Source organism: Palaemon carinicauda, chromosome 15, assembly GCF_036898095.1.
Source record: "Palaemon carinicauda isolate YSFRI2023 chromosome 15, ASM3689809v2, whole genome shotgun sequence".
Classification (NCBI taxonomy): domain Eukaryota; kingdom Metazoa; phylum Arthropoda; class Malacostraca; order Decapoda; family Palaemonidae; genus Palaemon; species Palaemon carinicauda.
The window spans coordinates 128,407,129-128,433,799 of record NC_090739.1 but is presented as its reverse complement, the minus strand read 5'-3'; the positions used below and the strand labels follow the sequence as shown (position 1 = coordinate 128,433,799).

Here is a 26,671-nt window from a genome sequence, read left to right as displayed (position 1 = left end):
TAAACATTACCGACGCACAGTCAGCTGTTAGCTTGCCAGAAGTAAAGGTGGTATGGACATTGTCCCAACACTCATTACCTGAAGGAAGAAGGAGGGAGATCGGGTCTACCTCTCGGATGGGAGGCAAGGGCTTCTCCTCCAGAGCATATTGAAAAGCCAGTTCTGCAACCTTATTGACGCATGGAGTCACGGTATTCTTGTCCATTAAGAACATTGTGAACGAACTTTTATGAGGCGTCAACATGGTATTGGTGCAACCAATATCATTCAAAAACCTAGCCCAAACAGATTGGGCTTGTTCCTTTGGGAAAATGACAGTCTCTTTGGGGACCTTATCCAGCCGAACCAGAGCTTCCTCGGTAAGCCTGGCATAACCATGAAATGGAAATGCGAGACCAGGAGGAAAGAATTCAAAGTCCTCTAGGGGACGAGTGCCAAGACCTTCCAATGTTAACATCCCGTCTGAAAATGGGGAATGAAGAGCCATGCGCCAAGGGTTATTCTTGGTAAACGGCGGAAGCTTAGAGGCATCCGGGATGAGAGAGCTTTGAACTCGCTCCGGAGCACCCTGCTCTAATGCCCCAAGTCTCTGACCAATGTTAGAGAACATCGTGTCCATCTTGGCCTGCATTTCCGACACCAACTTAGCTTGCATCTCCGACACAATGCGAAGCATAGCTGATTCGGAAAGGCCCGAATTAGGAGCAGAAGTGGCGGATTGTACTCCCGGGTCGTGAGACTTAGAGGAGGAGCCGGAAGCCTTAGATGACGGGTTCGTATTAGACTTGGAACTATGGGAAGCCTTGTGGGGCTTACGAGCTTTTGGCAAAGTCCTAGATATAGACTTATCTTTGGGGGCAACCGGGTGTGATCGGTGAGACGAATCACGGTCCCCAGAAAGACCATGGAAAGAAGAGAGATCAGATGAAGAAGAAAGAGCGGGGCTGAAGATAGGAATCTCAGCGCCGGTAACACCTGCCTCACTTACCACCCTACCTGCATCCGGATCATCCAACAACATAGGTTCGACGTCCAAGTTCATGGAGGCAACATTGTCTTCCAGATCTCCGGGGGCATCCAACGGATCTTGTTCCTGGTCTATGAATCCCGCAATAGTGGCATCAATGTGGGCAATGATGGGTGCCGCAACATGCCTAGCCACAGCGGCTGAAGACTTGGCATTAGGGTAGATCATTGCACAGTAGTCTTCAGACAGGACGTAAGGCTGTTTGGATTTCACATTCCGGGCAAATCCCCTAACCCACACTTTCAGTGTGGCCCGAGCCGCAGTCTTCTGCTCCGGGGATGCCTGAAATAATAGTGGGAATTACCGAAAGGAAGATTCCAGGAGGTCCTTCAAGACCATAGAGATCTTACTAAATAGTGTATGTATACCAAAAAGAGGTAAAATAATTAGAAAGATAACATAGCCAACGGGACTCACCGAATCAGATCCGAGGGTGGTGATGAGGTCAAAACAGACCATACAATTATCAGGGTGCCAGACCAAGATGTCTTCCAGCTGAACTCCGCAGAGGGCGTGAGACCTACAAACAGTATGGCCACAAGGCTGGTGAAGGACAGCCGCACAGGCCGTCGTCTGACAATGCACCATCTATAAAGAGAATAGTATATGAGAAACTGTAATTCTCTTAAGTAGGGGCGGGTCCGGAGGACCCGGGACTAAACATAAGTCTAACTTAAGACTAGAGCTTAACTGTAATACTCTTAAGTAGGGGCGGGTCCGGAGGACGCGGGCCTAAACATAAGTCTAGCTTAACTGTGATACTCTTAAGTAGGGGTGGGTCCGGAGGACCCAGGCCTAAACATAAGTCTAACTTAAGACTAGAGTATAACTATCCATTCCGGTCGAGCCGGGATCATAAAGAAGGATGCAACAAAGAATTAAGACACATGGTGTCTGATTTCCTGGAGCGAGGTTAAGCCCCGGGCCGGGAAATAAAAGTACATCCATAAACCAATATATATAGGAACTCCGGGATAGTGATCTGTCATATATAATCATATATAATCATAGAAACTGTTATAAATAAAGAGGGGGGCGGAACTGTAGATAAGAACCGCCAACAGAACCCGGAGGGTTTCGTATAACATAATAAAATTGTGATAGGTGAATATAAAATAGGGTGCACCGGGATCCTACTCTGTTGAAAGGTGGCCAACCCGTCTAGATAGAGACGAAACCGCCGGGACACCCGGAGGACAAAGTCCATAAACACTGAACTACCCCCTCTAAAAGGAGGGAAGGCAAAGGTCCCCTAGGAGAGGGGGGAGAGAAGCCTAGCCACCAACCTAGCGAGAGGGGGAGCTTGGGGGAGGATCACGTGATACGGAGCAGCAGGGCTACCAACTGATGATCCCCAAACACTACCAAAACAGATCATACGGAGTAATAAGCACAAATATTCATTATAAAGTAATAGCGTTGAAAAATATATGAATATACACATAAAAATTTACGGCAAGGCATGCAACATAATAAATAAATCCCAAAGGACAGCAACCTGATGGCTTAAATAATAAAAATTGCCGCCCAGTAACGAAGGTCGGCAAGCCATCTACGATACGTAACTGATATCGGCACTAAATATGAACCACAAGGGTTCAAAACGCTAAATAATGAATATCCACAATAAAACATATAAAAATTTAATTAATAATAAAAATAATACACTTAGTAACACCGCGAGTGAAACTAACAGCTCTCAAAAGAGGAGTACCAACCGTAAGCAGAATCAAGCAAGATCGATATGATCGAAGAGAATAAACTCCTATAATTTAAATATTAAACGATCTAGATTGCTCAAAACACAGCAAAACATAGCTTGGTACTCAACTTAGACGGTGTCTCCTGGGAAACCGATGAAGAAGCCATAATCCAAGAAAAATAAGGCAAAACACGAGAGCACAAAAAAGCGGGTTACCATACAGGCGTGCTAAAAAGGAGTTGGGTTCTGAGCGGATGCAGAGTTGCTGGTGCCGAGTGAGGTTGAACGGCTCTCCTCTATTGGGGTCTTTGTCGTGGATGAATCTAAATAGTGCGGGACCTCTGGATTATACGCCCAATTTTATACCGACACCAATAGGTGAGCGAGCTAGTTAACCTAGCACTCCTTTACATTTTTTCTCTGGTATATTTAGCAGTAAATTACCTAAGAATAAGTGCTAATAGGAGCTTATTCACTGGCCGGCACAGGTTCAAGCCCAGAAATAATCATTGCAATATACAGATTTCACATTGTAAATAAAAGTAAAAAATATAGTTAATAGCTTTAATAAAAGAATTTATTTCACACAATATTAAAATCTCATTGCACAAAACATTAAATCATCTGAACAAGCGCGAAAAGCAATTTGCTTATCCACCCAACTTGGCTTGCATTAATAACAACAATATGTACACACAATACAGTATTTCATCACACTGCATTACAAACCAACATAATAATTTGAATGTTTTTGCACTCACACTTGTCCAAAAGCGCCAAGAAAACAAAATACCTTTCCTTCAGGTTTGATACAAAGCCCAAGTAACAGACTGTAATGGTACTGCGGAAGTAACTCTATATTCCTCTTCTCTATCTCCCCTTCCACGATTCTGTTCATCAATTGCACGATGAGCAATCAAGGTGTTTCCAGCAACAGGTTCAGCTATTTGAAGAGGTACTGAAGAATCTGTCGTTTCTATCGTATCAGAAGACAAGTGAGTCCCCTCAGCAGTAAATATTAAGGACTCAGGCACTATAAGAATCTGCGAGGGTGTAACACAATCATTTGTAAAGTGTCCTGCATTTATACCGTGGTTGGAAGAATTACACGCAACAGTACTGGTTGCGTCCGCAACAGTTTCCTGGGGCTCAGGTTCTCCCTGAACAGCACCAGATTCTGAATTTGAATACTTCATATTATAATTCGTATGTACTCTGAGATGTTTCTTGAGATTTCCAGATTCACAAAACCCTCTGTTGCAATGCTGACAGATATAAGGTCTCTCACCTGTGTGAAGACGTTCATGGACCTTTCTTTTTCCCTGATCTCTGAAAAATATCAACATTAACATATGATTGTGATAAGATCTTTATGGTAAGAAGTAAGTTCATTCATAAACATGTGATAAATTTAAAAAAAAAACTATGCTTACAATATTATAAAACTTACACTAAACTACGAAAGGATAATTTTATTTTTCATGACCATAAATCAATACCCATCAAAACTCCTGTAATGCACTTATTGAAATACTATAGTACTACAAAGTAGTTAAAGAATCCAGTAAAACAAAATGTTAAGACCAACTATCTTCACATCATGATTCCTTGAACTTTTCCAAAGTAGTAATGGATTTTACAAATATATCTTGGGATAAAACATTATCCTTGACAGTCCAACACTTGAGGGCGGGCAGTTGGATAAATAAAAAGAAATGGAAAGTAAAGGATTAAAAGATTGTTGACTGTAACCAACAAAACTTGTGGCTGAATGAAGTGTGAAAACACCTTATACCTTCTGAGGTGTGCCTTGCAAAGCGCACTTGCGGTACTATGCACTTAGTTAAAAGTACTGTATTGTATACCCCAGCAGCTAGGAACTGCATTATGAAAACTAGATCAATTACACACCACACTGTATTAATAATTGCACTTTTTACTCCAAAAAATATAGTATAAATTAATGTTTTTGCTTTAATATAAATTCTTTGACTGTTTAGGCAAATAAAATCCACAAATTTATGAACTTTTCACAGGCTCTCATCAGAAGGGGATTAACCTTTACTTTCCCTGAACTATCTGTGATATCTTTTCAGAGAATTTTTATACCTTAAATCTATTTCAAGTAGACTTCTAGTAATGCTAAATCCAATGGACTACTCTCTGCTCTCTAGCCATTATTCTTGTATCCTATCAGTGTTTCTCTACACAGCTGTCATTAGCTGTAAGATTCAACTTAACCTTGCTGTAATATTCATCACTCCCTCAATCAAAAATCATTTTGGGTCAACTTTGAGTTTTATCTAACTTCAGTGGTCTGATTTACTTATTATTGTACAACTAAAAATATTGCCCGTTTTATAATAAAAAGTTTATTCTTTCCTCTATTTTTGTATATTTTAATCCCCAAAATCGTCAGATGCTCCCTTACTTAATACAGTATGTGCTTGAATTACAACAAAGACCCAGTCCTATGATGTATTGTAACTCAAGGTTTGATCAAGTCGGAACACACATAAATACAGTGCTGTATCATCATGTAATAGTAAAATAATAATCTATTATTATTATTATTATTAATAGCCAAGCTACAACCCTAGTTGGAAAAGCAAGATGCTATAAGGCCAAGGGCTCTAATAGGGAAAAATAGCCCAGTGAGGAAAGGAAATAAGGAAATAAACAAATGATGAGAACAAATTAAAATTAAATAATTCTAAAAACGGTAACAACGTCAAAACATATATGCCCTATATAAACTATTAACAACGGCAAAAACAGATATGTCATATATAAACTATAAAAAGACTCATGTCAGCCTGGTCAACATAAAAACATTTACTCCAACTTTGAACTTTTGAAGTTCTTCCGATTCAACTACCCGATTAGGAAGATCATTCCACAACTTGGTAACAGCTGGAATAAAACTTCTAGAATACTGTGTAGTATTGAGCCTCATGATGGATAAGGCCTGGCTATTAGAATTAACAGCCTGCCTAGTATTACAAACAGGATAGAATTACCAAGGGAGATTCGAATGTAAAGGATGGTCAGAGTTATGAAAAATCTTATGCAACATGCATAATGAACTAATTGAACGACGGTGCCAAAGATTAATATCTACTGTAGATCAGGAATAAGAAATTTAATAGACCGTAAGTTTCTATCCAACAAATTAAGATGAGAATCAGCAGCTGAACACAAAACAGGAGAACAATACTCAAAACAAGGTACAGTAGAATGAAAGAATTAAAACACTTCTTCAGAATAGATTGATCACCGAAAATCTTGTAAGACTTTCTCAATAAGCCAATTTTTTGTGCAATTGAAGAAGACACAGACCTAATGTGTATCTCAAAAGTAAATTTGCTGTCGAGAATCACACCTACAATTTTAAAAGAGTCATACAAATTTAAAGAAACATTATCAATACTGAGATCCAGATGTTAAGGAGCCACTGTCCTTGACCTACTTACAATCATACTTTGAGTTTTGTTAGGATTCAACTTCATACCCAATAATTTGCACCATGCACTAATTTTAGCTAAATCTCTATTAAGGAATTCACCAACCCAAGGTCTACATTCAGGGAATGGAATTGATGCAAAGAGAGTAGCATCATCTGCATAAGCAACAAGCTTGTTTTCTAGGCCAAACCACATGTCATGTGTATATACTGTAGTATGAAAAGTAATGAGCCAAGAACACTACCCTGTGGAACACCGGATATCACATTCTTATACTGTACTCACTATGGTGCCCATCAACAACAACTCTTTGAGATCTATTACTTAAAAAATCAACAATAATGCTAAGAAACGACCCACCCACTCCCAACTGTTTGAGTTTGAAAACAAGGGCCTCATGATTAACACGGTCAGAGGCAGCACTAAAATCAAGGCCAATCATACGAACTTCCTGACCACAATCAAGGGATTTCTGTGCAGCATTGGAAATTGTAAGAAGGGCATCACATGCTCCAAGGTCTTTACGAAAACCAAATTGCAAACTAGGGAATAGATGATTACCTTCAGCAAACCTATTAAGACGTTTTGCCAGAAGACGTTCAAAAACTTTAGATAATATGGGAGTTATGGAAATTGGGCGGTAATCAGTGGGACTTGAGCTACCACAAACACATTTACATAGAGGTGTAACATTACCAATTCTCCAACAAGTGCTAAAAGCTCCTCTTCTTGCTAACTTGCGCAAAATAACAGATAACTTTGGAGCTAAGAAATCTGCTGTCTTAATAACAAACAAAGGAAAAATGACAAATTCAAAGATAATTTGTATTTTTCCTAACCATACAAACCTTAGCTATTTACAGAGGGTTTACCTTTTAGCGCAGCTGAAATGACGAGCCAATAGTTTTAACGAGGGTTAATTACCCCCGCGCTAGTTAGCGGGGGGTGGGGAAGGGTAGCTTGCTACCCCTCCCCCCTCCACACACCGGTGATTTGCTTCACTTCACTTAGAGTTAGGACTTGACTTGGGGGTCAGGGATGGCGGGCACATATGTGTCAATAGCTAAGGTTTGTATGGTTAGGAAAAATACAAATTATCTTCGAATTTGTCATTTGTTCCGTAACCGAAATACAAACCACGCTATTTACAGAGGGTGACTTACCCCTTAGGAAGGGTGGAAAGTCCCCAGCCTTACTGACTTCGGCTTGCCCGGGGGCTCGATCCCTCAGTGAGCAGCACTAGAGAGAGGGAGCCCCTGTACCTCACAAGTTCCTAGCATCGCTAGGAACGAGTGGCCTACATAAGCAGTGTGAGGAGGAGAGTGTGACTCGTCCTATGAAGTTGACCTTGAGACCTTCAGATAGGAATTCTAGGATAGGAGGTTCCCCATACCACCTCATCAGGGTATGGGAGACGCGACAGTATTAAGCTTAATACTAGGAGCACAAAGAAGCATGGGTTACCTGCACAGGTCGAGGTCAGCTATGCGAGGACCAGGATGCTGCTTCCCCAAGAGAGGGGAGAATGAAGAAAGAAGTAAGGGTCAGACATACTCTTTCATTCACACAGACTAAGACCGGGTAACAACGCCCTCAACCTACTGCTACTTGTCCAAAAAGGAGCCTGAGGTTAGACCAGCTGTTGTACAGACACCACAGGGCCGATAGAAAACGTATCGAGGCTCCTGTGGGTCACGTCTTGCAGGTAGTGGGCTGTGAAGGTCGTTTGACGCTTCCAGACCCCAGCTTGAAGTACCTGCGTCACAGAGAAGTTTCTCTTGAAGGCCAGGGATGTAGCAAAACCCCTGACATCGTGGGCCCGAGGGCGACGTGACGGAGGAGGGTCAGGATTCAGGGCATGGTGGATAACCCTTCGAATCCAAGCTGAGATGGTGTTCCTGGTGACCCTCCTCTTTGTCCTGCCTGTGCTCACAAACAAAGCTCGCACATGAGGACGGACTGCAGCCGTTCTCTTCAAGTAGTGCCTCAGACACCTCACTGGACATAGTAGCAGCTGGTCTGGGTCGTTTGTTACAGAACGGAGACTCGCGATCCTGAAAGAGTCGAACCGAGGATCCAGCACTCCAGGATTCTGAGTCTTGGCCACAAACTCAGGGACGAACCTGAACGTTACCTCCCCCCATCCCCTTGAATGGGCGATATCGTACGAGAGACCATGAAGTTCACTAACTCGCTTGGCCGAAGCCAAGGCGAGTAGGAAAGCCGTCTTCCAAGACAGGTGGCGATCGGAGGCCTGGCGTAATGGCTCGATGGGAGGTCTCTTAAGAGACCTGAGGACTCGAACCACGTTCCAAGGAGGGGGTCTCACTTCCGACTGGGGGCAGGTAAGCTCATAGCTACGTATGAGTAAAGAGAGTTCTAGCGATGAAGAAATATCCACGCCCTTCAATCTGAAGGCCAAGCTTAAGGCTGAGCAATAGCCTTTCACTGCCGAGACAGAAAGGCGCATTTCTTCTCGCAGATACACGAGGAAGTCCGCTATTGCTGGAATAGTGGTATTGAGTGGAGAGATACCCCTTCCACGACACCAACCACAAAAGACTCTCCACTTTGCTTGGTAGACTCCCTCAGAGGACCTTCGCAGGTGCCGAGACATTCTCTCCGCAACCTGTTGCCAAAAGCCTCTCTCCGCGAGGAGACGCTGGATAGTCTCCAGGCGTGAAGCCGAAGCGAGGCTACGGCCCTGTGAGGGACGCCGGAGTGGGGTTGTCTGAGAAGCTCGTGTCGTGGAGGAAGCTCCCTTGGGAGTTCCGTCAGGAGTTGCAGAAGGTCCGGAAACCATTCCGCATGATGCCATAGCGGAGCTACCAGAGTCATCGAACAGTTGACCGATAGTCTGGTCCTGTTGAGCACCCTTCTCATCAGACAGAACGGTGGGAAGGCGTACACATCGATGTTGTCCCACCGTTGCTGGAAAGCATCTTGCCAGGGTGCCTTGGGGTCCGGGACTGGTGAGCAGTACAGGGGCAGCTTGAAGTACAAGGCTGTCGCGAACAAGTCCACAGTCGGGGAACCCCACAAAGTCAAGACTTTGTTGGCTATCTGAGGATCCAAAGACCACTCGGTACTCACTATCTGCGAAGCCCTGCTCAGACTGTCGGCGAGCACATTCCTCTTGCCAGGAATGAAGCGAGCTGATAGTGTTATCGAGTGGGTTTCGGTCCACCTCAGAGTCTCTACTGCAAGATGGGATAGCTGTTGCGAAAAAGTGCCTCCCTGCTTTTTGATATAAGCCACTACCGCGGTGTTGTCGCTCATCACCACCAGGGAGTGACCCGCCAGGGACCGTTGGAACTGCTGAAGAGCCAGAAAGACGGCCTTCAATTCTAGCTGGTTGATGTGTAGGCACTTTTCTGATTCTGACCAAAGGCCTGAGGCCCTCTGGTTCAGAACGTGCGCCCCCCACCCTTCTTTTGACGCGTCCGAAAACAGAGTCAATTCCGGGGGGAGGACGAGAAGACTCACTCCCTTCCGCAGGTTCTCGTCGGCCAGCCACCACCGCAAGTCCGTCTGTCCCAGAGACCCCATTGGGATCCGAATGTCCGGGGAATCGGATCCTTGATTCCACCGGGACTTGAGCAGCCATTGAAGGGATCTCATCCTGAGGCGGCTGTTTGGAACCAGACGGGCCAGGGAGGATAGGTGGCCTAAGAGACGCAACCACGATTGGGTGGGGAGTTCTTTTCGCCTGAGGAAGGGTTCCGCCACCCTCCTCAGCCTTGCTATCCGGTCGTCTGATGGAAAGGCTTTGTGGAGATTGGTGTCTATTAGCATGCCTAGATAAACCAGTCGTTGGGACGGCTGCAGAGAGGACTTCTCGAGGTTTACCACGATCCCCAGATCCTGGCAAAGATCCAGAAGCCTGTCTCGGTGCCGAAGAAGGGTCGACTCCGAGTCTGCTAGGATCAGCCAATCGTCCAGGTAACGAAGGAGACGAATGCCGTTCCTGTGCGCCCAAGATGAAATCAGGGTGAACACTCTGGTGAACACCTGAGGAGCTGTGGAGAGACCGAAACACAGCACCTTGAACTGGTAGATCTTGTTGTCTAGGCAGAATCTCAGGTACTTCCTGGAAGACGGATGGATTGGGATCTGGAAGTACGCGTCCTTTAGATCCAGTGTACACATGAAGTCTTGTGGTCTCACCGCAAGTCTGACCGTGTCTGCTGTCTCCATGCTGAACCGGGTTTGTTTGACAAACCTGTACAGAGCTGAGAGATCGATGACGGGTCTCCAGCCGCCAGTAGCCTTCTCTACAAGAAAGAGTCGACTGAAGAAGCCTGGGGAGCCGTCCACGACCTCCTGGAGAGCACCCTTCTCGAGCATGGTCTCGACTTCGGCCTGAAGGGCCAGCCCCTTTGCCGATCCCGTGGCATAGGAGCTCAACGACACTGGATTCGCTGTCAGGGGAGGTTGAGATGTTGTGAATGGGACGCGATAACCTTGGCCGATCACAGAGACCGTCCAAGCATCGGCCCCGTGTTGCTGCCACCTGCGGACGCAACGCTGAAGGCATCCCCCCACAGGTGGACATCCAGGGGGACTGCCACCCCTAGGCCTTGCGGCCGCGGCCGCCACCCCTAGGCCTTGCGGCCGCGGCCGCCACCCCTAGGCCTTGCGGCCGCGGCCGCCACCCCTAGGAGTCTTGCCTCCCCTGGAGGACTTACCGCCCCTCTTGACCTTGGCTGGAAAGGGCTGGGGCTTAGACACCACTTTCTTAGCTGCCGGTGCCTGTTTGGGAGCCTTACGAGGCTGTTGCTGCTGTTGTGGCGGGGCTGGAGGCTTATAGGGCCGAGTTGTAAGGGCCCTGTGGATGAGGGAGTCCGTGCTGGATTTCCTCCACCTCTCAGCCGTTCGCTCCATGTCTTGAGGCTCAAACAGGCTCTCCCCCAGAAGGGAAGCATGTCGGAGCCTACACACATCTACGGCGAGAACCATCGGATGGAATCTCTCGGACACAGCATCGCGACGCTTCAACACCGAGTTGGCCCACAGGGTGGTAACCTGGTGCGCCAAAAACTCGATGGAGCGGGTGCCCGAGAGCAAGAAGGTCTCTAGGGCCTTCCTATTGGTCTCCTTGGACAAGTCCTCCGATCGCAATAGGATGCCCAGAGATCCTAGCCAGAAGTCCAGCCACGAAGTGGCCTGCATGGCACACTTAGCGACCTTCTCGTGGTTAAAGATCTCTGCCGCCGAGAACGACACCTGCCGGGCAGAGAGTTTCTCAAGGGGAACTCCCTTCGCCAGCTCCTCCACAGAGTGATGGAGAGGAAGAGCAAGGTTGTGCTCACCCAGGATCTCGAAATACCTCCTCTGCTGGAGGCGAGGAGGAGGGATGAGCTTGTTCCCGGCAGTGGAACGACTGGAGGAGGCAAGAAGTGCGAGCTGAGCGTTGGCCCTAGCCCTGGCACTCTTCAGCCCCCGAGACCAGGGCAGAGCTGCACTGGTCTTAGGGGCCTTCCGAACGTCAAACACTTCATCCAGAATCGTGTCTTTGCCTTCACGGGGGGTGATGACTGGATCCGTAAGCCTGTTAAGTTGCCTTATCAGGCTTAGGACCTGCCAGAAGGCATGTTCGGATTCTTGCTGTTCTCCTCCCTGGGGGCTGGCAGCTAAGTCTCCTGCCCCAGGAATCTCTTCCCGGGGTGATACGTGGACATTCCCCTGGGTAGTCGTGGGTTCCTGACGAATCCTTGCAGAGGATTTAGGGACGGTCTTGGAATCCTTGGATTCCTCCCGATACAGGATCCCAATAACGAGGTTCGAGGGGCCCCTTCCTCACGAGACGATTCTCCTGCCTGAAGCGAAGTCTCCCCCCCTGGTGCCGAGGGGAAGACTACCGCCCCACTGGACTCACCTGAGGACGGAAAGGCCTCGTCCACGGGAGGAGAGAGTACACGTGCAGAAGGGACCTTCGCGACCGACCTCTTGGGAACCAACTTCGCCCTGGGGGAAGTCACCACGAAGTCCACTCCTCTCTTTCTCTTCAGCGTAGGAGAGACAGCCATTGGTTTGTTACCCTGGCCGGCGAGTGCTGGTTTCATAACCCTCACTAACGCCCGTGCCAGAGGACCAAACCAAGTCTGCTGCTCCAAGGACACAGAGTTCGAAATCCTTGCTAAAGGGAAAGGGATCGGGCGATCCTTTGGAGTGGACACGACGGTACCTGCCTGAAAAGAAGGTGGGGAAGAATGATGTACTAACCTCTCCTCGTCCTGCACTACCAACCTGTGTTTGGATGGAGGTGATCCCGAGTGCCGTCTAGAAGCACGCGTTCCTGCTGTTACCACCGGCTGCGGAATTCGCCGCGAACGATGGTCGCGCGAGGGCGAATGGTCGCGCGAGGGCGAATGGTCGCGCGAAGGCGAATAGTCGCGTGGGTGAGCGCGCAGGTGGATGATCGCGCTTGCGCACAGGCGAGCGGTCGCGCGGGCGCGCAGGGGAGTGGTCGCGCGGGCGCGCAGGCGAGCGGTCGCGCAGGCGAGCAGGCGAGTGGGCAGGCAAATGAACGCGTGTCCGAGGCGACGAACGCAAGAGTTGGCGCGACGGCGAGGGAACGCGCTGCCGCGTAGGTGAGGAAGATCGCTGGCGATGTAGATCCACAGGCGATCGATGACGAGCTGGTGAGTGCAGTCGCTCAAGTTGGCGATGGCGCAATGTGGCATGTCGACGCACTGGCGTGCGATGGTGAGCAGCATGCGCAGGTGAATGACCGCGTAATGGTAAGCGATGGCGAGCAGCATGCGCAGGTGAATGATCGCGTGATGGGGTGCGATGGTGATCAGCATGCGCAGGAGGGCGATCGTGCAGGGGCGAGCGATGGCGAGCAGCATGCGCAGGAGGGCAATCACGTGATGGCGAGCGAAGGCGAGCAGCATGCGCAGGTGGGCGATCGCGTGATGGGGTGCGATGGTGATCAGCATGCGCAGGAGGGCGATCGTGCAGGGGCGAGCGATGGGGAGCAGCATGCGCAGGAGGGCGATCGTGCAATGGGGAGCGATGGGGAGCAGCATGCGCAGGCGGGCGATCGCGCGATGGCGAGCTAGAAGCTGGCGAACCATGTTCCTTCAGGAGCGTTGGAGAACGTTGGCGCGCTAGCTGTCGCTGTTGAATAGGCGATACTAAGATCGCCTGTGCGCGCTGGCAAGCAGGTGAACGCTGGCGAGGAGGTAATCGCTATCGCGTAGGTGATCGCTGGCGAGCAGAAGGTCGACGCGTGTCATGTGAAAGGACAGGTGGCGCGGCGCGTTCACGAGCAGGAACTGGGAGATCGCTGGCGCGTTGGCGAACTTGTGTTTTTGACACACGCGCAGCACGATGTTGCGTAGCCACAGGACCAGGCAGATGGTGAGCAGGGAGTTCAGCAGAAACTAAAGGGTGGTCAGAGACCGCAGGGCGATGGTCCTCAAATGAGCGCTGACGCTCGGAAGAGAGCTGACGAGCAGGAGAGCGCTGGCGAGGGGAGCGAACATCAGGAGAGAGCCGACGAGCAGGTGAGCGTCGGCGAGCAGGAGAGTCTTGGCGAGCAGGAGATCGTCGACGAGCAGGAGAGCGCTGAAGATCAGGAGAGCGTTTGTGCGCTAGCACTGCTCGCGTAAGGGAAGGATCCCTTAGCCCCGAAGGGACCGTTGCCCGTCGGGTGACGAGTTCTCCAGAAGGCGAAGATCTGGCAGGAGATGGTGAGCGGTCTGCAGAGAGGTTCAAGGAGGGCGGAGCTGTAGGTTGAGGCTGACGAGGAGAGTCCCCCCCGGAGGATGAAGACCCAAAAAGGCGCCTCTTAGTCCCCCTGTAAGGGGAAGGGAGGCCCTTGTGGCGTAGCGGACGGTGAGCCTTACGGCGGAGGCGGCCTCGGGGAAGATCGTCGGGACCATCGGTCCTCCGAAGGGGAGTCTCCGTTAAAGCACTTCCCTCAGAAGGAAGCTGAGCAGCAGCCGAGACCGAAGGACTCACTTCCCCATTCGAAGGATGTACGGAAGGAGGAGGAGAGCCTTTAGCGCCATCACCCGCAACAGCACCTGCGGCGGAAGGCCCAGCCACGTCGGAGGCCTCTGTCACCACGACGTCGACAATAGACAGAGGGTCTACCTCTGCTACCGCCGGCGACTGCTTAACAGCGGCCCCCAACGAGACAAGGTCTATAAGAGCGACCCTGGAGGGCAAGCCCTTAAGCCCCAGGGACGACCAAATCTGTAAACGATCATCACTGGATAAGGCATTATCAATAACCTCCCCCGGAGGAGGAGGGGGAACCGCCTCGCTATGGGAGGCGACGCCCTCTCCCCCCACCGAAGGTCGGGAAACAGAACAAGGGCCTGCGCTCCCACTTGGCCGACTCTCCTCAGGAGGCGGACGAGGGGGAGCTTCAGAGGAGGTTTGGGCGGCGGAAGAAGAGTCCCGAGAACCTTCCTCCTTCAAGGCTAACCCCGGAGGAGAACGGTCTCTCTTGGACTTCTTCTTACGCCGACGGCCAAACCTCTCCCACTGGGAGGCAGACCACTCCCTGCACTCATGGCACATGTTCTCCTGGTCACACCGTCGGCCGTGACATTGAGGGCAGAGGGTGTGCGGATCCGTATTTACGTCCGACATGAAAGTCCCACAAGGACGACCGGCAACTCCAGGGCATGTACACATTGTAAAGAAATAACTGAAGGTCAACTTCCAACCAACACACACGCTGAAAAGAAAAAGCAGAAAATTAAAGGCTGTCACAAGGACGATGAGCAGACACGTCTGATCACCGCCGAGCCAAAAGTGAAGTGAAGCAAGTCACCGGTGTGTGGAGGGGGGAGGGGTAGCAAGCTACCCTTCCCCACCCCCCACTAACTAGCGCGTGGGTAATTAACCCTCGTTAAAACTATTGGCTCGTCATTTCAGCTGCGCTAAAAGGTAAACCCTCTGTAAATAGCGTGGTTTGTATTTCGGTTACGGAACAAATACCATTTTGGTCTACACCACCATAAGCATCAAGGTCCATCAACATAGCTTTAATATCACGAGATCGAAAAGCTAAACTAGTTAGTTTAGCCTCATGAAAACAGGAATGAGGAAGTTCAAGTTTTTCTTTACTCTGTTTACTGTCAAAATCATCAGCCAAAGGGGTGCCTTTTCCTTTGAACAGTGAGTGACTGAGCCATCTGGTTTAAGTAAAGGATGAACTGTTGCATCTACACTAAAGAGTGCAGATTTAAGGGTAGACCACCATTTATGTTCCTGAGTTGTACCAGAAAGGGTTTCTTTTATGGTTAAATTGTACTCCTTTTCAGTTGAGGCATAAACTCTCTCAGCAAAAGCTCGAAGCCGAGTAAAGTTGTTCCAGGTCAAATCAGATCTGTTACCATTAAAACACACTTTATAACATGAAAATATAACTAGCATTGAAAAACACACATGGAAGACATAAAAAAGATATTATAAAATGAAACTTTAACAAGACATATACAGTACTGTAATGCAACTCCTCTAAGAGGGTGGCAATATGCCTACAAAACGTTTGAAGTCTAAATCATCGTAATGAGGAGTTGCTGTATAGCACTGTATGTGTAATGAATTTTATAAGGGCTGTTAAAAATATGTTCTTACTCCAACATAAAAACCAATTAAAAAAAAAAAAAAAAAAAAAAAAGCGTTGTTTATCTCAGAAAATTTGACTTGAGACAAGGACAATATCCTTGCTAAACCTTTACCCTAATCAATTTTGATAAAAGTAAAACTGACCTCTAAAATCCAGTGGAAAAATTAACAGGATTTAACACTTAGTAATAAAAATCTCCCCATTAGGTTGCTATTTTACTCACCTGAAAGATTTCTCACAAAAGGAACATTTGTAAGGTCTCGTATCTGTATGTACGTGCTCATGTTTCCGAAGAACTTGTTTGCGTAAAAACTGCTTATCACAATATCTGCATTTATGAGGTTTTTCACCTTTATGCTGCTTCTGATGCACAGCTAACTGGCCTTGTCGTCTATACCTTGTGTACAAGGGAAAAACAGAGGAACAAAGTGACAGTACAAGAAAGCTAATATTGTAAACATTAAAAAAAAAAAAGGAAGAGGATTTTGATAATCATCAAATACTCTTACTTTAAACCTAAGCTGGATTCATAACACATGACTTCAAAATTCAAATGCCTTAAGAAAAATGTGAGCTCAGTTCATAATAAATTTAAATGAAACTTACAGGTAGAGTAATAATTATGCTTTAACCATCAAAACCACTAGTTTCTCGATCTTTAACCCTTTTACCCCCAAAAGGACGTGCTGGTATGTTTCACAAAACTCATCCCTTTACCCCCATGGACGTACCGGTACGTCCTTGCAAAAAACTGCTATTTAAATTTTTTTTGCATATTTTTGACAATTTTTTGAGAAACTTCAGGCATTTTCCAAGAGAATGAGACCAACCTGACCTCTCTATGACGAAAATTAAGGCTGTTAGAGTAATTTAAAAAAAATATATACTGCAAAATGTGCTTGAAAAAAATCAAAAATTTTAAGTAATTTTTATTTTTCCTAACATACTTACCGAGAACTACTTTCTTAGGAGTTACCTGTAACCTCCTCTCTACCGACCAGAGTTTTGTGTAGGGTACCCTCTACCCCGTTTTCTATGGAGGCCTACCCCTGGCATTAAAGAATGTGCCCCGAGGGTAGGCTTATCGTTAGGTCGATGTCCGCCCGGGTCAACAGCTCCAGTAAGTTCTATTGAAGTAGCACAATGCTTGCAAGGGAAGAGAGGCACTCGGGGAAGGAAGGGAGGGCCATTACCCGAAAGTAGTTCTCGGTAAGTATGTTAGGAAAAATAAAAATTACTTAAAATTTTTGATTTGTTCCAATACGAATACTTACCTCGAACTACTTTCTTAGGAGACTTACACTTTAGGAGGCGGGAGTGCTATTCTGACCCCCTGACCCGGTAAGCGGAGGCCAAGAGGCCCAGGAATAACGGTAAATACTAGAAAACGGATGAGAGGGTAACTACACAAAGAGCTCACGTTAGTGTCTAAGTACTCACCCTTTGAAAAACTTCTTCTGATGTTGCATCCAGTAGCGTAGTCTTGAAGAATGTGTTATCCAATGGTACAAGTTGGTACTCCCCGATGAGGCTAGGAAGCAACTGGGTAGGATGGAAGGAAACCGCACCTGTGTCTCCCGGTTGCTATCCGTGATCGAGCCTGGGGCTTTTACCGTTACAGTGAACCCTCGCTACTTCGCGGTTCGACCATCGCGGATTCACCACTTCGCAGATTTTTTTCATAACCCATGTATATACATATATCGCGGATTTTCCAGAAATATCGAAAATACCGCGATGTGACCGATGGTGCGAGATTGGAGAAAGTAAGGAAAATTGAATCGTGATTGATTTTCAATATAAATGAAACTTTGAGGAGCAGCAAAGATATCATTTGTTAGAGATAGAGAGAGGTAAGGAATGGGAGGTAGTGAAAAGTAGCCCACAGAGAGAGAGAGAGAGAGAGAGAGAGAGAGAGAGAGAGAGAGAGAGAGAGAGAGAGAGAGAGAGAGAGAGAGAGAGAGAGAGGGGGGGTTTAAATGTAATAAACAAAAAAATTTGATAGGTTATAACACATTGGTGCTTATGTAATATCAACTGTATACTGTAGACGGTTTGAATAAGTTAAGAAATGGTATAAATGATACTTTGTTAGTGTATGCGTACACACTCAAGAGCGGCAGCTAGATGACAGCTGATCTAATCACAGCCAAAAGTAAAAAAAAAAAAGAAGTCAACAATACTCGATTTTTAAAACAAACCCGAAATTTAAAAACAAAAGTACACGCTTTCTTAATGTGCAATTAACTATTTAAAGAGTAGCAATTTTCTAGAATAAAATGATATTTCCCAAAAAATAGTGGTTTGCTGATGAAATCGGATGCCGTATTTTTAGCTATGATTGAAATGGATGTAGACTCGGCCTAATTATTTCGTTTCGTATTTAATTGACACTAAGAAAACTAATTTTAGTTTCTTCATCTAAATGTAAGTACAGTATTGTATAACACGAAGAGAGAGAGAGAGAGAGAGAGAGAGAGAGAGAGAGAGAGAGAGAGAGAGAGAGAGAGAGAGAGAGAGAGAGAGAATCAGCTGTTGTACTCAAATGGCGTGTTTTTGTTTCGTGAGAATTTCATCGCCACGACTTTAACAACAACATACTGTACTGAACTTTACAGTATTATACATACTACTGTAATATGATAAAGTAAAATATTTGTAATCTATTTTATATGAAATGGGGCTATTTTTTTTTTGTTTAAAATTTACATTTACGTATGTAAAACAACTCTCTCTCTCTCTCTCTCTCTCTCTCTCTCTCTCTCTCTCTCTCTCTCTCTCTCTCTCTCTCTCTCTCTCGTAGATTGTTTTCCTGCTTTGCTACGTATGTATGATTTTATATAGATACGGTAAATAATATTTGTAATAACATATTTTATTAAAGCTTTTACTGTAATATCATTATTTATCACTTTCATCATGCCGTTAAATTCCTTAGTTTGTTTACTGAGCGTACTTTATGACGCCGTCGTTTCAGGCGGTGTCATAAAGAAAAACATTTCATTTGGAAGTCCTAAGAAAAATTAAGTAAAACATTAGTAATAACCAAATCAACATACTGTACTGAATAATCAATATAATCGATGCAGAAACTAACCTATACACAGATGTGTAAATGCGTTTGTTTCTTCATTATTATCAGAGATAAACGTAAACAAAACATTGGTTGCCATTTTTTATCGTGCTTTTTGGCGTGTTTAGGAAACGCATGATATAAAGTCGCCCTTAATATTTGTGCCTGTTTTAGTTTAGGGTACGTTGGTACATGCATTAAGTGTTCTGTACATTAAAGGGTAGTTTGTTAACAGTACTACGTACAAGGGAAGGTTTTAAAAGTCTGAATATACATGTTAAATAAATAGGTAAATATGATGTCACTACTTCGCGGATTTTCACCTATCGCGGCCGGGTCTGGAACCTATCTACCGCGATAAACGAGGGTTCACTGTATACCACTTGGAGGGCGGAGATGACTGTTCCAATGGAGAACCCGTCTAAGGACTTCCTCGAGTAGTCCTTGAGGTAATGGGCAGTAAAGGTTGACTGGTTCGACCAAGTACCTGATCGAAGGATCTGACCTACTGCCATGTTTTTCTCAAAGGCTAAGGACGTGCTCAGGCCTCTGATGTCATGAGGTCTGGGGGTGCCTGGCACTGCCATGCCTTCCTCCTTGTAGGCTCTGGCAATAACTTGTCTCAACCAGAAGGAAATGGTGTTCTTGGACACTTGCTTCTTAGTAATACCCGTGGATACGAAGAGGCTCTTGATGCCTGGGCGGAGATGAGCCGTTCTTTCAAGGTATTTTCTAATGGTCCGTACAGGGCATAATTTCAAATCCTCTGAATTACCCGTCCTAGGGATGGCAGGTATTGAAAAACCTTCGAACCTCGGATCCCAGACTGCTGGGTTCTGGGTCTTAGCCACAAAAGAGGGGACGAACTTGAAGGATACTTCTTTCCACCCCTTCGAATGAGAAACGTCATATGACAGCCCATGGATCTCACCCACTCTCTTAGCGGACGCCAAGGCCAGCAAGAAGACGGCCTTGAGAGTGAGATCCCTGTCCACGATATCTTTCAAAGGTTCAAAGGGGGGGGGCCACACAACATCTTCAGGACCTTGGCTAAGTCCCACTGGGGCACCCTACTCGCCTGTGGGGGGCAGGACTGCTCGAAACTTTTGACAAGCATCGCTATGTGCCTAGAGGCCCCCAGGTCGATGCCCTTCAGGAGGAAGACTTGGCCTAAGGCGGCCCGAACCCCTTTTATGGCTGGGATTGACATTCCCATCTTGTCTTTGAGAAACACCAGAAAATCTGCTATGTCTGGGACAGAGGCCTTAAGAGGCTTAATGTGCCTCTCAGAGCACCACTTCGTGAAGGAGACCCACTTAGCCTGGTAGACCGCGGCTGAAGACTTTCGCAGGTATAGCGACATTCTCTTAGCAGTGGATGAAGAATATCCTTCTTTCTTCAGGAGCCGCTCGATAGTCTCCAGGCGTGAAGACGTAGGGAGAGTGGGTTGTCGTGGAACCTGAGAAAATGAGGTTGATGCAGAAGGTCTGACCTGTCGGGCAGAGGCCACGGTGGTTGACTCGCCAGGTCTTTTAGGTCCGCGAACCACTCTCTCTCCGGCCAGCAGGGTGCTACCAAAGTCATCTTTAGGTTTCGGGTTGTCCTTACTCTGTTGAGCACCTGCCTTATCAACGTGAAAGGGGGAAAAGCGTACACGTCTAGATTGTCCCACTTGTGCTGAAAGGCGTCTTCTAAGGCTGCTTTCGGGTCTGGTACAGGAGAACAATATACGGGGAGTTGGGCGTTGAGTTTTGTTGCAAAGAGGTCCATCACCGGGGAACCCCAACGTTGGATGATGAGCTTGGCTACTTCTGGAAGGAGGGACCATTCTGTCCCTACTATCTGGCCCACTCTGCTGAGACCGTCGGCCAGCACGTTTTTCTTCCCGGGAATGAACCTCGCTAACAACACCACTTGGTTCTCTTCTGCCCAATCTAGAATTTTTATGGTGAGATCGCACAACTCCTTCGACTTCAAGCCTCCTTGCTTCTTTATGTATGCTACTACCGTGGTGTTGTCGCACATCAACGCCAAGGTGTTTCCCTTTAGAAGATCTGCGAAGTGTAGGCAAGCCTTCTGGACTGCCTTCAACTCCAGGACATTGATGTGGAGTTCCTTTTCCCTGTCCAACCAGGTCCCTCGTGCTGTTTCGTCGAGGAGATGGGCTCCCCACCCTTGGTTGGAGGCGTCTGTGAACAGTAGTAACTCGGGGGGGTCGCTCGCGAAGGGCATCCCCTTGAGTGAGTTTGACCGGCAATGCCACCTTTCCAGGGAGGGTCTCGTGTTAGGTAGAACTGGGATTAGGACTTGTTGTGAGTCCAGTTGGCACCAGAGGTTCTTCAGGTTCCATTGTACGGCTCTGAGCCTTACCCTCCCTTGGGGAACTAGTTTCTCCAATGAGACCAGGTGACCTATCAGTTTCTGCCAGTCTTTCGCTCTCCTGGGACGCCCCGACAGGAACGGCCGAATGATTTTCATGAGGTTGTTTATTCTGTCTCTCGAAGGGAAGGCTTTTCCCAGAATGGTATCTAACGTCATTCCCAAGTAGGTCATTCTGGTGGATGGAGATAGGTTTGATTTCTCCGGGTTGATTACGATGCCCAGATCCTTGCAAAACTGGAGAAGTTTCATCCCTTGTTCCTCCAAGAGGTCCTTCGAGGAGGAAAGAAGCAACCAGTCGTCCAGGTATCGGATGAGGCGAATGCCTCGTTCGTGAGCCCACACTGAGACTGTCGTGAAGACTCTCGTGAACACCTGGGGCGCTGTTGACAATCCGAAGCAAAGGGTCTTGAATTGCAGGATCTGGGAACCCCATTTCACCCGGAGAAACTTTCGACTCGAGGGGTGGACCGGAATTTGGTAGTAGGCGTCCTTGAGGTCTATGGTCATCATGTAATCTTTCTCCCTCAAGGACAGCAGGACTGACTTCAGAGTGTCCATTTTGAAGTCTGTCTTCTTGATGAACTTGTTGAGAGCTGACAGATCTATAACCGGTCTCCACCCCCCCGTCGCTTTTTCTACTAGGAACAGACGACTGTAGAAACCCGGGCCTGGGAGAAGAATTTCTTTCATGGCGCCCTTCTCTAACATGGAGGACACCTCCTCTTGAAGGGCGGTCTTCTTCAACGGGTCTTTGGGAGCCAGCCATTCCACCCGGCTGGCCGGGATAAGAGGGGGTGGTTCTGCTAAGAACGGTAGTCTATAGCCCTCCTTTAGTACGGACACTGTCCAAGGCTCCGCTCCGTGAGCCTTCCATGCTTGCCAATGTAGTCTGAGGCATCCCCCAACCCGAGGATTGGGCGGGGATAGGGGGCCTCCCCCTCTATCTTCTGGAGGGGCGGCCTGAACAGCCTCTCCTAGAGGCAGAGTATCCTGTTCTGAAGGAGCTTGAGGATGCTGGAGCTCCCTTACGGGGGGGCTGAGGCGCTGAGGACCAGGAGGAAGAGGGAGCCTCTCTCCTCGTCGTGCTGGGAGAGGCCTGGGCCGTCGCGGCACTATCTGAGACGGACCTCTTGTAGGGCGGTCTCCTAGAAGGCGTAGGCCTGGGGGTGTTAGAATCTTTCCTCTTCGAGACCTTCTCCATGATGGTCTCTAGTTCCTTCAGGGGAAACAAGGACTCCCTCCACAAGGGTAGGCTCCTCATGGCCCGCGCTTCCCTGTCTGGAACCTTCCGGGACACCTTAGCCAGTACGGTGTCTCTTTTGCGGAGTACCCAGTTAGCTGTCAAGGCGAGCGACTGGTACGTTAAAAACTTCAAGGTTTTACCCCCGGAGGTAATAAGTTCCCTCAGGAGGCTCTGCTGGTCAGGGTCCGCGGGGTCGAACGAGGCTTGTACTCCTACTAAGGTGGAAGCCCACCAGTCCAGCCAAGAGGAGACGTTCACCAGATCCCTTGACATTTCTTCCATCATGGAGGCCTCCGACGGAGAGAAACAAACTGGGGCCGAAGAGGCTCTATCCTTTGAGATGCCCTGACCCAGGATGTCAATGGAAGATTCCACTTTACAGGGGCCTGGGCGACGCCCCTCTGGCACATATACTTTGCCCTGAGTCTTGAGGCCCTGGAGCAATTTTGAGGAACTCTGGGTTTTGGGGGCCTTGGCATTACTAGCCACCACTTTGTCCACATACTCTTGCCCTAGGACCAGATCTCGGGCTAGAGGAAGCGCTAGAGACGTCTTAGGTTGGGTAGGGGTCTGCATTATCCGTAACAGGCTTGACCTCCAGTAGTCTTCGTCCGTAGCTGCAGGTTCCTCAATCTTATGGTGCCTCCTGATAAGGCCAATCACCCTCCTATAGGCCGAGTCCTCCGTTGGGGAACCCTCCCTCCCGTCAGCCGAGGTCTCGGCTTGAGACCGGGGAGCTGGGTTGCCGGGCACACCGACCGGACGTCTAGTTCTTGGAGCCAGGGGTGCCGTTCTACCGAGGTACTGGACTTCATCGGCGGGGACGTCCGCACCAGGGGCCTGGGTTAACGCAGGCATCGCCGACTCAGCGGGGACTCGCGTCCGCTCAAGGGCTCTGGGTGACGAGGACGCGGTTCCCGTGGGCTGACCCGACAGCGGGAACCGTTCCTTCTGACCCGAAGGTCGCACCAGCTGGGCTGGTTCGGCCAGGCTGCCCGAAAAGAAGCGCGTTTCCCCCCGCTGGGTGGGGTGAACCGGAGGCTTCGAGGACTTACGCCTACCTGTAGAGTCCTTCCTGCGAGCTTGGTTGCGAGGGTCAAGACCGTGTTTGGAGGAAGGTATCCTTGGCGAGAACTCTCTGGACCGGCGGTCCGGGGAACAAAGTACTCTTGACTCCCGGGGTACGAAGACCCAATCGCCTTCAGGAGACCTACTCCTCCTGTACTTACGCCCTGGGGAGCGGGAGCGCTTCCTACTGTACTGGAGCGCGACCTAGAACGGGAACGCCTGCTCCTGGACCGCTCTCTCCGACGACGATGTTTTCTCCTGGCTTCTTCCCCCGACAAGTAATAATCTTCTGACGAACCTGACGACACTGTACTTATCGTATGGCGGGCGGTAGCGGGGACTGCGGGGGACTTCTTAACCCGTTGAGTGCCCGAGGTCGACGGTTGAAGGAAATCTTTGGGGACTTCCGTGAGAGGGGCCGGGAACGATCCATGGCGCTCCATGCTAGGAAGCCAGGGGTCCAGGCCCTCTTCCATTCGTAACGGGGACCTACCTGGTGTCTTCGGAAGCTTCCAACCGAAGGCATCATTACCCGTAGACCGTAACTTATTTTGGTTGTCGCCGCCTACCGAAGACCCTGAAGCACAGGCCCACGAGGGCGGCGAAGACACAGACACAGCGTTACTACCCCACAAGGGGTCATCGGAGGACACGTGCCCCCCGAGCACAAGGGCCGACTCTCCGGACTCACTACTGGGTTCTTCACTAGCCCTAGAAGGACCCGCAACCGCCACTGCACTTTCACTAGACTCTTGGGGAAGACCGCTTTGTTCCTTCTCCACGACAAACTTACCTCGGCCTCTACTCTGTGTAGGGGACGGCGAAACAGAGGCCCCGTCGGACCGCTCACTGGGTGATGGTAGCGGCGAAGTAACGCTAGCTTTTCTGGGGGAACGTTTCGCCGATTTTCTCTTTTTAGTACCATAACGTACCCACTGGATATCACTCCAACCTACACACTCGGGGCACGTATCTGCTAACGAACAAACTCTTCCCCTACAGGAGGAGCAAAGGGAGTGAGGGTCCACTTCAGGCTTGGAGAGGAACGCTCCACACGATTTACCGGCTCTAGGCCCAGGACAACGGCGGATTTGCTCCATAATGCACACACGCAAGACACAAGCACGAAGGGAATCAAGATATACACTGGGTAAGCACAAGGGTGGAAGGTGAACACACAGGAACACCCAGGAACAGTACACAGGAAACACAAGTTACCACGCGGGGAACACGTGGGACACTCAGAACGCACACAAAGGATCGATAGAGAATGAGGGCGACGTGTTGACACGTCGCGACCAGAGAACTTACTGGAGCTGTTGACCCGGGCGGACATCGACCTAACGATAAGCCTACCCTCGGGGCACATTCTTTAATGCCGGGGGTAGGCCTCCATAGAAAACGGGGTAGAGGGTACCCTACACAAAACTCTGGTCGGTAGAGAGGTGGTTACAGGTAACTCCGAAGAAAGTAGTTCGAGGTAAGTATTCGTGTTGGAACAAATAACCCCTGGGGGTTAAGGGTTGGAAATTTCCAAATAGCCTGGGGGTAAAAGGGTTAACAAAAACTATTTTTACCCCTCTCTTTCTCATCTCCTCCTCTGTGATACCCAGTAGACCTGATAGGAGAAGCCAGAGGGCAAACAAATAACTGGTAATTACATCTCAAAAGCTTCATATTATCGGGTTCATTCTCACTTTGGTCAGGCCTCTTCTGCTCCAACTTATCTTAAGACTGAAATTGGTAATGAAATCTTATAGCAGAAAGGGAAGAAGTTAAAAGATATATCTCTTATCTGGTTTTAAGGTTATGTATAACGTGCAAAAGTATTTTGAGAAACATAGGGGAGAAGTTTAGGTACTATATGTTAGTGATAGAGCCAAGTGAATTTGTAATTAACTGGAAAGACAGTGGAATAGTTAATAAGGTAGATGGTTCATGGCATTTGGTAAGAGGGATAAGCTTCACCGTATGCCTGTCACAACTGCTCAAGTACTTTGGCCTTTAGATGTTATGGATTTACACAGTCCCCTAATTTGAGGCAGGGTTTTTGTTATAAACCTACTGGTTGGATGAGATTCATGGGGACATTCTTCTATTTTGTTACAGATTTTATGATCTTTTTATAAGAGAAACATAGAAATATGAAGTGATTTTATGTGGCATATTGTATACCATTCTCTCCTACAATATGTACAACTGCATGTTAAATATTTTTGTATTAATAAATTTACATTTGTGTAAGGTTTCAGAAAACTAAAGTGTAAACCGATTCCTAATGCTACTAACTTCTCAATAAGTCCAGGGTGCTTTTTCAAATGTAAACAACTCTGAGATCTATTACTTAAAAATCAATAATAATGCTAAGAAACGACCCACCCACTCCCAACTGTTTCAGTTTGAAAACAAGGGCCTCATGATTAACACGGTCAAAGGCAGCACTAAAATCAAGGCCAATTATACGAACTTCCTGACCACAATCAAGGGATTTCTGTACAGCATTGGAGATTGTAAGAAGGGCATCACATGTTCCAAGGCCTTTACAAAAACCAAATTGCAAACTAGGGAATAGATGATTACCTTCAGCAAACCTATTAAGACGTTTTGCCAGAAGACATTCAAAAACTTTAGATAATAAGGGAGTCTGGTTGGTTGCTCAACAACTTTTTCTTGATGAATAGTGATGTTCAATTATTCATAGTTTAATAAATTTGTTTTATTTGTTTTTGGAATGTTGGGCAACTTTAGAGTTAGATTGTAATGATGATAACATAATTTATGTAGTGTTTTGATAGACTAGGTAGTATTTTCGTTCTTTGCCAGTCGACATAGCTCCACCCACTATTATGTTGGCAAATGATTACCAATACAGGATTGTATCCATTGGTGGATATCCTTCACACATTTTCTGTTACCAGCATTGCGTAAAGTACATTTATCCCAGCAAAAATATTCATAAAATGCTTAAGTGTTATTGGTCCTAGCTAATGGTGTAGCAGAGGGTGCTTCTTTAGAGGCTACGTGCACAGGTGTGGTTGAGATATAGTTTTGGTTTAAACAGCTGACTCGTGTTTAATACTGAACTTGATCGACTACCTCTTAGGCAAATGTTTACAT

General features: G+C 47.7%; 1 protein-coding gene across 2 annotated transcripts in view; it reads right to left on the bottom strand.

The window, feature by feature from the left end:
• Positions 1-3,279: 3,279 nt before the first annotated feature.
• The window catches only part of LOC137654732 (zinc finger protein 271-like), an 88,957-nt gene continuing 65,565 nt past the window's right edge, over positions 3,280-26,671 (bottom strand). For both annotated transcript variants that reach the window (XM_068388641.1, XM_068388643.1), the window contains exons 10-11: positions 16,012-16,185; positions 3,280-4,058 (exon numbers count right to left, since the gene is read on the bottom strand). In XM_068388641.1, the coding sequence (XP_068244742.1) occupies positions 3,530-4,058; positions 16,012-16,185 (703 nt within the window). In that variant the 3' untranslated portion in view covers positions 3,280-3,529. The remainder of the gene's footprint in view (positions 4,059-16,011; positions 16,186-26,671) is intronic.